This window comes from Rhinopithecus roxellana, chromosome 8, assembly GCF_007565055.1.
Source record: "Rhinopithecus roxellana isolate Shanxi Qingling chromosome 8, ASM756505v1, whole genome shotgun sequence".
NCBI lineage: Eukaryota > Metazoa > Chordata > Mammalia > Primates > Cercopithecidae > Rhinopithecus > Rhinopithecus roxellana.
This window is the reverse complement of record NC_044556.1, coordinates 35,276,889-35,289,695: the sequence shown is the minus strand read 5'-3', so window position 1 is coordinate 35,289,695 and position 12,807 is coordinate 35,276,889. Positions and strand designations below refer to the sequence as shown.

The 12,807-nt window shown below is 40.5% G+C and overlaps 1 protein-coding gene across 2 annotated transcripts in view; it reads left to right on the top strand.

The window, feature by feature from the left end:
• SLC16A1 (solute carrier family 16 member 1) overlaps positions 1 to 12,807 on the top strand; it is a 43,624-nt gene that overhangs the window by 18,325 nt on the left and 12,492 nt on the right. For both annotated transcript variants that reach the window (XM_010359044.2, XM_010359045.2), the window contains exon 2: positions 10,388 to 10,648. In XM_010359044.2, the coding sequence (XP_010357346.1) occupies positions 10,432 to 10,648 (217 nt within the window). In that variant the 5' untranslated portion in view covers positions 10,388 to 10,431. The remainder of the gene's footprint in view (positions 1 to 10,387; positions 10,649 to 12,807) is intronic.

Here is a 12,807-nt window from a genome sequence, read left to right as displayed (position 1 = left end):
ATCTAAAATCAATTATCATAAACAGAATTCTGAAAGATAGGCCTAAAATCCTTCTTTAAGCAATTTAGTTAGCAAGTTGTTAATTTCTCTTATAAGCATAATATATTTAACTTCTTGTAATGTGGATAGGATTTTCCCAGAATGGCAGGGTAGGTAAAGAGAGTTGGAAGTTTGCAGAGACAGGTTTACATTTTTTAAGATTCTTTATATGCAGTTTGAGCAAAATTATGCATTTCATAATTGCTGAGCGTTTGGCTAGCCAGATCCAGTAGTTATATTCCTTCTTTGACTTGGACTTTCTGCTTGATTTTTTTCATTGTTTTGGTTTCCTCAATGTATTCGGTTTCCAAGTGGAAAAGAAACGACAAAGTGAGGTCTAGGCTTTGAATCTTGGAAGTTAACTTGGGACAGGTGGTTCTGTAAACCATGAAGCTGGATTAGGGCTAGTTACAGAGAGCAACAAGTATCTACTTTAGCAGCAATAGCTTCAGGAAATCAGCCTTTCTGGATTTGAATGTTTCCGTGTGAATTTGAAACCTAAAACTAGTTTATACTTGGTAACACATTATTTTAAGGTTATTGGTTTTGGATACTTTCTGCTTCTTTTAAATTCACAAACTGGTCGTTGTCATTTTAGGAAAAGACAGTGGCTTTTTTTTTTTTTTTTTTTTTTTTTTTTGAGATGGAGTTTCGCTCTGTCGCCCAGGCTGGAGTGCAGTGGCCGGATCTCAGCTCACTGCAAGCTCCGCCTCCCGGGTTTACGCCATTCTCCTGCCTCAGCCTCCCGAGTAGCTGGGACTACAGGCGCCCGCCACCTCGCCCGGCTAGTTTTCTGTATTTTTTAGTAGAGACGGGGTTTCACCGTGTTAGCCAGGATGGTCTGGATCTCCTGACCCCGTGATCCGCCCGTCTCGGCCTCCCAAAGTGCTGGGATTACAGGCTTGAGCCACCGCGCCTGGCCTCTGACAGTGGCTTTAAGTGTTAATGAGGAAAGTGTACATAACATCATAAATACTATTTTCAAGGCTTTTGTAGCTCTTCTCTTTGGGAGTCGGGCAAGGACACGGCGGGTATAGAGCACAGCTTCGGATTTCCAGATTAATTTACTAGCACAATTTATAAGAGTTACGAGAAGCCGGGCGCGGTGGCTCAAGCCTGTAATCCCAGCACTTTGGGAGGCCGAGACGGGCGGATCACGAGGTCAGGAGATCGAGACCATCCTGGCTAACCCGGTGAAACCCGTCTCTACTAAAAAATACAAAAAACTAGCCGGGCGAGGTGGCGGGCGCCTGTAGTCCCAGCTACTTGGGAGGCTGAGGCAGGAGAATGGCGTAAACCCGGGAGGCGGAGCTTGCAGTGAGCTGATATCCGGCCACTGCACTCCAGCCTGGGCGACAGTGAGACTCCGTCTCAAAAAAAAAAAAAAGAGTTACGAGAAAAAAATATCAGAAAATCTAGAAGGTCATTCTTATCACTGTCATTGCCAAGAAAAGTTAGGGTTGTTTTCTATCATCCTTTACAAGATGAATTGATGAATTTTTCTCATTACCCTATCACTTTGTTTTTTAGTCTCCCCATCATTCTTGGGCAATAATAGCTAAGCTGATGGGAAAGCTACTGTGCACATTGTAAGGATTAAAATCTTAAACTTTAGTCTCTTTTAGCCTCTGGGCTTTAGCATACAAAGAATGCGTGTGCTCTGTTTTCTCAAGGGAACTCTGAGTACTCTGCAAGGGGGCCTGCTCTCATAATTTACTTTTTGAATGAGCCCTTCTGTTTATAGCTGAGATTTGCCAGTTTAAAAGGAAATAATACGCTTAGATCATATTAACTGACTTTTTGTTTTTTCGGTTATGTACCATCAGAATTTTTAAGTTAACAGGGATAGCCGTTTGTCAGGTGGTGGCAGAATTGTGTTGAATCTGCGTCTGGTTTGAAGTGTTGTTTTTCATAATGATTTTGTATACTCTTATTTCTTATACTTTCTTATTTCCTTTTAAATTTTTTTAAAGCTTCTTGAAGCTTTCAATCTAATTTTGGCACTATGGACTAAGGTATTAACTTGATGAGGCAAACTTTAGTGACTAAAAATTGTAACTGCCTTAATTGGGACAAATCATAGCTGGCAGCTAAACTCAAAAGTTTAATCACGTCCAGCACGTATTCGCTGTTCCAGTCAGAGCTTGATGTGTTAAACAGCCCTACTGTCTGTGTGTGGGTGTTCTGTGTGTGTAAATATTCTGAGATGAATTAATCTTTTTAGTAGTTCTTTGAAAATTTTCAAGTGTTCTCTTTTTTCATACTTAGAAGAAGAAAAAACTCATCAATGCCTGCAGCAGTTTTATTTAACATCATTTTAGAATTTAGGCTGTTTCTGTTAGCAGAGCTGACCTGTTAAATACCTTTTATTCATATTCATTCCAGTAGAAATTTTAGGAAACCTTAACTTGTAAATATTTTTATCTCACCCAAATCCTAGGTAGATGAAATGCCCTAGGACAAAGACCTTCAGGTTTTAAACTGGGTTATATTTTTGAGGGAATTATTCTGCACATCCTCAGGTTGAGAGATAACCTTAGCTAAAAATTACCTCTTGAGAATGGATGCCTGATCTCTACTTTTTCTTTTCCAACTTGAATTATCCAAAAGCCTTTACACCCACTACAAAAGAGAGGTGTATCTCTCACTCATCCCATTTCTTATGGTGGTTCACTGTCCCAGGCAATAAAAATCTCAAAGGAAGGGAAAATTCCAGAATGCATAGTCCTAGAGAGAGTCCCATGATAGAAATCCAAAAAGGGGTTAGGTCAGAAATACTGGAGAATATTGAAAAATTATTTCATCTGGACAACAAACTCCTGCCTTCTCCTTTTTTTAATTTTTTTTTGAGACAGAGTCTTGCTCTGTCGCCCAGGGTCAAGCAATTCTCCTGCCTCAAACTCCCAAGTAGCTGGGATTATACAGGCACCCACCACCATGCCCTGCTAATTTTTGTATTTTTAGTAGAGATGGGGTTTCACCATGTTGGCCAGGCTGGTCTCAAACTCCTGACCTCAAGTGATCCACCTGCCTCGGCCTCCCAAAGTGTTGGGATTATAGGCATGAGCAACTGCCTCTGGCCGCCTTCTCTGTTTTCTAAGTTAGAATTTTTATTAGAGGCCGGGCGCGGTGGCTCACGCCTGTAATCCCAGCACTTTGGGAGGCCGAGACGGGCGGATCACGAGGTCAGGAGATCGAGACCATCCTGGCTTACATGGTGAAACCCCGACTCTACTAAAAAATACAAAAAAAACTAGCCGGGTGCGGTGGCAGGCGCCTGTAGTCCCAGCTACTCGGAGGCTGAGGCAGGAGAATGGCATAAACCTGGGAGGCGGAGCTTGCAGTGAGCTGAGATCTGGCCACTGCACTCCAGCCTGGGCGACAGAGCGAGACTCCGTCTCAAAAAAAAAAAAAAAAAGAATTATTATTAGAAAAATGAGATAGTTATCACAGAGATGTGTATCAACACATTTATTTCAATTAAAATGAAGTTTGCTTTTGTTTAATAGAAATCTCTTTTACTTGATTGGTTTGAAAATGAGTACTGGCCAGCTATTTCCCATAGGTTATGTCACATTAATCTTTAGTGCCAAACACAGCTAAAGTACAGAAGAAACCATCCAGAATGAAGTTCAGAGAAACAAAGGAATGAATGATAATATGACAACATAGAAGGGAGAGTAAGAGAGTAGATAGCATGGGAAGGTCCAACCCATATCCAATTGGAGTCTCAGAAAAGTGAAAAGAGAATGGGGGAGAAGCAATATTTGAAGACATGGTAGGTGAGAATTTTTCAAAATGTCAAGAAGACTGTTTTGTCAGTATGAATATTTGTTAGCTGTGTCATCTGTATTTTCTTTTCTTTCTTTTTTTTTTTTTTTTTGAGGCGGAGTCTGGCTCTGTCGCCCAGACTGGAGTGCAGTGGCCGGATCTCAGCTCACTGCAAGCTCCGCCTCCCAGGTTTACGCCATTCTCCTGCCTCAGCCTCCCGAGTAGCTGAGACTACAGGCGCCCACCACCTTGCCCGGCTAGTTTTTTTGCATTTTTTAGTAGAGACGGGGTTTCACCGTGTTAGCCAGGATGGTCTCGATCTCCTGACCTCGTGATCCACCCGTCTCGGCCTCCCAAAGTGCTGGGATTACAGGCTTGAGCCACCGCGCCCGGCCGTCATCTGTATTTTCTAAATAGTTGTCTTCTAAGATTTTTCTCTTTATCTTGTTTCCTCAAACTGAGGATTTATATTGTTCCTCAAGTCAATAATATCCTTAGTAATTAATCCTTACTCATTTACTGAGACAGTTGCCTCTTCTCCACTCTTTATTCTCTTTTTCCAAAGTCCCATTAGATAAATGTCAGATCCTCCCATTCTAAAACCTTCATTCTAAAAACATAGCTTCAGAATGAAACTCTCCCCTGAATTCTGACTAATCTCTTCAAACCTATTCTTAAGGTTTACTGACTCTGTATATAGCTATGTCTAGTCTTCTAGTTAACTGTTATTAATTTCATTGACTTGACTTACTTTTTTTTTTTTTTTTTTTTGAGACGGAGTCTTGCTCTGTCACCAGGCTGGAGTGCAGTGGTGCAATCTCAGCTCACTGCAACCTCTGCCTCCCAGGTTCAAGCGACTCTCCTGCCTCAGCCTCTCGAGTAGCTGGAATTACAGACACGTGCCACCAAGCCTGGCAAATTTTTGTATTTTTAGTAGAGATGGGGTTTCACCATTTTGGCCAGGCTGGTCTCGAACTCCTGACCTCAGGTGATCCACCCTCTTCGGCTTCCCAAAGTGCTGGGATTACAGGCACGAGCCACCATGCCCGGCCAACTTTACTTTCCATTTCTTGTTCTATTTCAAATCAATTAATCTTCTTCAATGGATCTTTTTTAGAGAAAGACACAATTTTCTCTAATGTTTTAAATGCCTTGTTTTATGTCTTTAGTCGTTTAAATATTCATATTTCTATGACTGTAGTTCCTGAGTGTCTGACTGTTGATTTGACATTGCATTTACTTACAGTTAATTGGTTCTTGATGTGTTCACAATTGTGAGCTTATGTTTAGCAGGCCTTTGTTTGTGGGAAATCTTTGCTAGCAAAATCAAATATAATGTATCTCTGGAAGAACACAAAGATTTTCTACAGATAATCCCCTGCCAAGCATGAGCTCACACTGGCCTGAGTTGTGAATTCTCAGAAGAGTCTTCTGCCCTCCTCTTGTCTCCTTTTGTTTATTCTCTTTGTCTTCTTCCTCTTTCTTTTAACCATCCAGATAACCAAGACTAAGAAGTTCACCTGCCCTCTCCTTTTGCTTCTGTATTGTCTCCCTGTGGCACAGAACAAATTTTATTCCCTTTGTCACTGTCCTTGAACTTTTGTTTTTTGGTTTTGATGAGCTTTATTGAGGTATAATCGACATAATAAAATTTACTAACTTGAATGTACACTTTGATGAGTAACTGTCACCATCATGATAATAAATTTCCATTACCCTAAAAGTTATCCCCAAACCGCTTTGCAGTCTCCTCCCCCGAATCCTGGTGGCCACTGATCTGTTTTCTATCCCTTATCTAAAATGCTTGGGATGAGATGTGTTTTGGATTTCAGATTTTTGCAGATTTTGGAATATTTGCAGTTACTTAAGCAGTTGAACATCCCTAATCCAAAAATCCAAAATTCAAAATTTTCCAATGAGCATTTTCTTTGAGCATCATGCTGGTGTTCAGAAAGTTTCAGATTTTGGTTTCATATTTTCAGATTACAGATGCCTAACCTGTGCTACAATTTTGCCTTTTCTAGAATTTAATATAAATGTGACCATATAGAATACAATCTTCTGTCTAGCTTTTTTTTCTACTTAACAGAATGCTTTTACAATTCCTCCATGTTACTGCATGCATCAGTAGTTCCTTTTTATTGCTGAGTAGTATTCTTTTATATAGCTATGCCATTTTTTATCCATTCATTTGTTGATGGACATTGGGTTGTTTTCAGTTTTTGCCTATTATGCATCAAGCTGCTAGAGAATTTTTATATAAATCCTGGGTAATACCTGTGGCTGTAATGGCTGGCTCATATGTTAAATGTATCTATAACTTTATAAGGAACTGCCAAAATGTTTTCCAAGGGACTGTAACATCAGCAATGAGAGTTCCATTGGCTTCATATCCCCACAAAGTCGTGGAATTATCTATCTTATTTTTAGTACGTATGTATTAGATTGTGATTTTATTTTGCATTTTTAAATAACCAACTACGTTCAGCATCTTTACATGTGCTTGTTTATCATACATGTATCTTTGGTGAAGCATCTGTTCAGATCTTTTGCTTTTTTTTAAGTTGGATGATTTGCCTTTTTGCTATCGTTGTGCAAGTTCTTTTTATGTTCTGGGTATGTCTTTTGTTGGGTATATTGTTTTGCATATATTTTGAATTCTAATTTTTAAACTTTTTTTTTTTTGAGATACAGTCTCGTTCTGTCGGCCATGCTGGAGTGCAGTGGCATCATCTTGGCTCACTGCAACCTCTGCCTCCCAGGTTCAAGTGAACAATTCTGTTGCCTCAGCCTCCCTAGTAGCTGGGACTACAGGCACGCACCACCACACCAAGCTAATTTTTGTATTTTTAGTAGAAAAGGAGTTTCACCATGTTGGCCAGGTTGATCTCAAACTCCTGACCTGGTGATCCGCCCGCCTCAGCCTCTCAAAGTGTTGGGATTACAGGCGTGAGCCGCCGCACCTGGCCAACTTTTTTTATAGTTGTTTCTTTATTTTCCTTCAGAAATCTTTGCCTGATTTAAATATTGATTGTTTCAGTCCGAGAGGATAGGTTATCTATTTTAATTTCTCAGTATTATAGTTTTTGGTGTACATATCTCATATATCTTTTGTGAGAATTATTTCTATATCGTTTACCATTTACAATAGCATTTAAAAATTTTTTCAGATTTGGATTGTTCATTGCTGGTATATAGAAATACAACTGGTTTCTGTTTATTGATGTTGTATCCTGAGACCTAGTCAAATTCACTTATTTGATGTTCTAAGGAACATCTCTTTAGAAAACTCTAAAGGGTGTTCTTTATACAAATCTGTCATCTGAATAAAAACAACTTTATTATTATTATTATTTATTTTTTAGAGACAAGGCTTTTTTTGTTTTGTTTTGTTTTGTTTTTTTGAGACAGAGTCTCCCCCTGTCGCCCAGGCTGGAGTGCAATGGCGTGATCTCGGCTCACTGCAACCTCTGTCTCCTGAGTTCAAGTGATTCTCCTGCCTTAGCCTGCCGAGTAGCTGGCACATACCACCATGCCCAGCTAATTTTTTGTATCTTCAATAGAGACGGGGTTTCACCATGTTGGCCGGGCTGGTCTCTAACTCCTGACCTCAAGTGATCCCCAGGCCTCGGCCTCCCAAAGTGCTGAGATTACAGGCGTGAGCCACCTCGCCTGGCCAAGTGAGGCTCATTTTTTTTTTTTTTTTTTTCTTGGAGACGGAGGCTTGCTCTGTCACCCAGGCTGGAGTGCAGTGGCCGGATCTCAGCTCACTGCAAGCTCCGCCTCCCGGGTTTACGCCATTCTCCTGCCTCAGCCTCCCGAGTAGCTGGGACTACAGGCACCCGCCACCTCGCCCGGCTAGTTTTTTGTATTTTTTTAGTAGAGACGGGGTTTCACCGTGTTAGCCAGGATGCTCTCGATCTCCTGACCTTGTGATCCGCCCGTCTCGGCCTCCCAAAGTGCTGGGATTAGAGGTGTGAGCCACCATGCTCAGCCAAGACAAGGTCTTGCTCTGGAGTGCAGCAGCATGATCATAGGTCACTGTAACCTCAAACTCCTAGGCTCAAGTGATCCTCCCACCTCAGCTTCCCAAGTAACTAGGACTACATACGTGCACCATCACACCCAATTTTTAAACAATTTATGTAGAGGTAGGGTCTTGATATATTGTCCAGGCTGTTCTTGAATTTTTGTCCTCAAACAATTCTTCCACATTGGTCTTCCCAAAGTGTTGAGATTATAAGTGTGAGCCACTGCACCTGGCCTATTTTATTTCTTTTCCATTCTTTATGCCTTTTGTTTCTTTTTCTTGCCTGCATGCACTGGCTAGAACCTATAGTAGAATGTTGTTTGTAAGAGGTGAGTATGTCCCTGCTTTTCAGGAAACTTCTTGTATGAAGCTATTTTCATCATACTCCCGCAACATCCAGTGTCCTAAATTGTATTTGAATTGTTCATGGGGATGGAAGGAACAGTGTTTTGGAGTTGAGTATTAATATTATGAAGAAGGGTTTGTGTTATAGACTAAAGAACATGGTAGTCAATAGTGAACTTGTCATCTCTGACCTGTATTCATTTCTGTAATATAGTCTGAGTGGAAGTACTCTGAAATGGACCTGCTAACATACAGGATAAGTTGTAATATAGGGTGGAAGTTGGCTTAATTAAAAGTAAAGGAGACCTTCATGAGAAAACAGGTAACCTACCACAAAACACTCACTCCCACCTGCCCCTTATTAATAATCTAACAGGAAGTTACATTTTCTAACCATGCTATTCATTATTCATTAGTACTAAGTGAATTCAAGACAAAGGGGTTAACTTTGATTTAAAACTACTTTTTTTTTTGAGACAGAGTATTACTCTGTCGCCCAGGCTAGAGTGCAGTGGCCTGATTTCAGCTCACTGTAACCTCCGCCTCCTGGGTTCAAGCAATTCTCTTGTCTGAGCCTCCCTAGTAGTTGGGACTACAGTCGCACGCCACCATGCCTGGCCAATTTTTGTATTTTTAGTAGAAATGGGGTTTCACCATATTGGTAAGGTTGGTCTCAAACTCCTGATCTCAGGTGATCCACCTCTGTCTCCCAAAGTGCTGGGATTACAGGCGTAAGCCACTGCGCCTGGCCTAAAACTACCATCTTTTGACATCATATATATATTTCTGATTTTAACTGTATTGGCTAGCTGTTGTTTAGGAGTTTCTTGTCATATAGTGGGAAAAAATACCTTGAATCAAAGCTATTAGATAAAAGGAAACTTTTCTGAGATAGTTCCCCAGCCTGTTAAGTGAAAATTTTGGGTGTTTAGAATTATCTCATTTTGCCGGGCGCGGTGGCTCAAGCCTGTAATCCCAGCACTTTCGGAGGCCGAGACGGGCGGATCACAAGGTCAGGAGATTGAGACCATCCTACCTAACACAGTGAAACCCCGTCTCTACTAAAAAAAATACAAAAAAACTAGCCGGGCGAGGTGGCAGGCGCCTGTAGTCCCAGCTACTTGGGAGGCTGAGGCAGGAGAACGGCGTGAACCCGGGAGGCGGAGCTTGCAGTGAGCTGAGATCCGGCCACTGCACTGCAGCCTGGGCGACAGAGCAAGACTCCAGTCTCAAAAAAAAAAAAAGAATTATCTTATTTTTTTGTAAATTGCTACATATCTAGCGAGTCAGGCACCCACTCCTAGTACGTTAAGTCAGCCATAAATAAAAGAATGTGAAAAGAAAGTATGGAAGAATATGTTTTGGAAAAGGTAAAAAACTTACAAAGGCTATATTAAAACCTATAGTGTCGGGGCTGGGCATGGTGGCTCACGCCTGTAATCCCAGCATTTTGGGAGGTCAAGGTGGGTGGATCACCTGAGTTCAAGAGTTCGAGACCAGCCCGGCCAACATGGCCAAACCCCGTCTCTACTAAAAATACAAAAATTAGCCAGAGGTGATGGCGTGCGTCTGTATTCCCAGCTACTCGGGAAGTTGAGGCAGGAGAACCGCCTGGGAGGTGGAGAGGTTGTAGTGAGCCAAGATCTCGCCATTGCACTCCAGCCTGGGCGACAGAGTGAGACTCTGTCTCAAAAAAAACAAAACAAAACAAGATCTCGCTCTGTCACCCAGGCTGCAGTGCAGTGGTGCAATCACAGCTCACTGCAGCCACTACCTCCCAGGTTCAAGTGATCCTCCTACCTCAGCTTCCCGACTAACTGGGACCACAGACACGCACCACCATGTCTGGGTAATTTTTTAATTTTTTTGTAAAGTTGGGGTCTACTTATGTTGCCCAGGCTGGTCTCAAACTCCTGGGTACAAGTGATCCTCCTGCCTCAGCCTCCTGAGTAGCTTGGACTATAGGCATGCTCCACCATACCCAGCTAATTTTTAAAAAATTTTCTTAGACAGTCACAGGATCTGTGTTGCCCAGGCTGTCTTGAACTCCTGGCCTCAAATGATCCTCCTGCCTCAACCTCCCAAGTAGCTGGGATTACTCATAGGCATGATCCACCACGCCTGGCTATATTTCTTGTTTCACAAAAAAGTTTTATAGGTGGGCCTTATATTGACATACTATTTTAATTTTATATCTTTCAGATATTTGTATGTGACCTGTGTGTTAGAATTTATCTACACTTAAAATGCCACCAGCAGTTGGAGGTCCAGTTGGATACACCCCCCCAGATGGAGGCTGGGGCTGGGCAGTGGTAATTGGAGCTTTCATTTCCATCGGCTTCTCTTATGCATTTCCCAAATCTATTACTGTCTTCTTCAAAGAGATTGAAAGTATATTCCATGCCACCACCAGCGAAGTGTCATGGATATCCTCCATAATGTTGGCTGTCATGTATGGTGGAGGTAAGTACCTATTAAGGCCTGCTATTTTAATTTCCATGAAGCAGCCAGAGTGTCTGTAATAGGTAACTGTAAAAAAAAAAAAAAAAAAAAAAAGTCTTATTCAGTGAGATGTTTTGAAATGTTATTTCCTAAAGTTTGGTGTTTAGAGTCACATTTTTCATTCCTGATAACAATAGCAGCTCTCGCTATGGTGTTTGAAATACTATAGCATTTCAAAACAGAAATGAGAAAATCGTGAGGGACCTTGATTTGCTCCAACTGATGTATCATTGAGCTTAAAAGACTGTTATAAAAATGATGTATGCGCAACTGGTTTTTTTTTTTTTTTTTGATCCCTGCTAGACTCTTGAAATGTAAACATAAATAGAGATTTTTAAAAATTGATGTTGGGAGAATTAAAATAAATCAGACTGGCCTAATGGCATGGTTCAGAGTCTCAGGTAAAATCTTTGTATGATGTTAGAATTAACTGAATAAAACCTCCTCCGTATGACTTGCGATGTTATGAGTCCTAAAAGCATTTCAGCTGTACTCTAAACTTAAATTTTACCACTTATTTCTCTTTTGTTTTCTTTGGCATATTGTAAAGGAAATGTAGGGAGTAAGTTGCTCACTTAACATCATCTAAAATACTGTTTCTAGCCAATGTAATGATTCTAGGTTTCAACTATAAATAACTTAGCCTTAGGCTGCTAAGGTGGTGCCATATTCAACCAATATCTATCAAGTTCTATGAGTATATTCAGCACGGGGCGAGGTGTTGTGAGTGACAGAAAACACTGATCCCTTCCTTTGAGAAGTTTATAATCCTTTTGAGACAATAATATATGATCATGAAACAGGAATAAGCAGTTGAAATCATCATTTCATTAAGCCTATAATTAAATTGTACAGAAGAAACAGACAGGTAACTGGCTGCCATGGAGAGAGAAACTGGGTGACTGGGAACAGGAATAGGAAGACTTATGTTTCCACTACTTATCTTTTTGTGCCTTTTACATTTTGAACATGGGCCTATTTTGTCTATCAAATTAAAGAACCTAAGTGCTAAATTGTAGTGTTTGCTTTTTTTGTAAGTTCAGAGAAATCAAAAGGGACTTTGGGCATTAGCTTCTGAGAGCCAATAATTTTGCAGGCTTTGAACTCCATTCGGCCAGGATTTTAATCAGGTTTTGACTATGTTGGCTTGAAGAAATTGGTATAAACATTACCCAGAGGTACTCCAGGTGTTCAGTGTGTTCTTAAGTTGACTACAAACCGGAAGTTTACATGTTGCAATTCTGTGCCACCAAAGAGCTAGAGAGCCACTTGTGTTTTGCATCAAAAGTAAGTGATGTCAGTTTTATTAATTGCACGTGACTCTTTCCTTTGGGGAAACAGTTCCTCCTTTGTCCTTACACAATTAGTGAGATAACTAGCACATTTTTTTGAGTTTGTATTTTAATAGGCCCATAAACCATACCCCTTTCTATTTTTAATCATAGCTAATTAGGCCCATCCTTCCTGAAATAACACTAAAAGACAAAATGCCTATCATGAACCTTGTTGCAGAATTTTTACTAAATGGGTTGTTTCGTTTGGTTTAGTTTCTAAATAGTATATCCCCTAATAGTTTTCATCACTTTTACAACTGTGATAATCCTTTAACTTGTTCACTTGGACCACAATGTGAACACTAATACATTTTGAGATATAGTTGGTTTTGTTTTCTTTTTTAGTGCTTTGGGTCAGAGATATACAGTGATGGTTATTAAAGTATATTTTGTGGGGAGGAGATGTTACCTGCCTACTTTTGGTTTGTTTTTCCTTTTTTAAAAACATGAAAGTATAAATTTACATATTTTAAGTTCCATAAGGGTCACCTTAACACTTGTGGTTTGGAATTTTAAATATTTCAAAAACTTTAACTTCTGCAGTATTAGCTTCTACCTCACAAAGTCAGCAGTGTGGTGATACTGATCTTTGTTTTGTGGGATCTTTTTTCTTTTTTTTTGACATGGGGTCTCACTGTATTGACCAGGCTGGAGTACAGTGGCATGATCATGTCTGCCTCAGCCTCCCCAGTAGCAGTTGGCCCTACTACTATGCTCAGCTAATTTTTTATTTTTGTTAAGTAGAGATGGGGTCTCACTCTATGGCCCAAGCTGGTCTTTTTTATT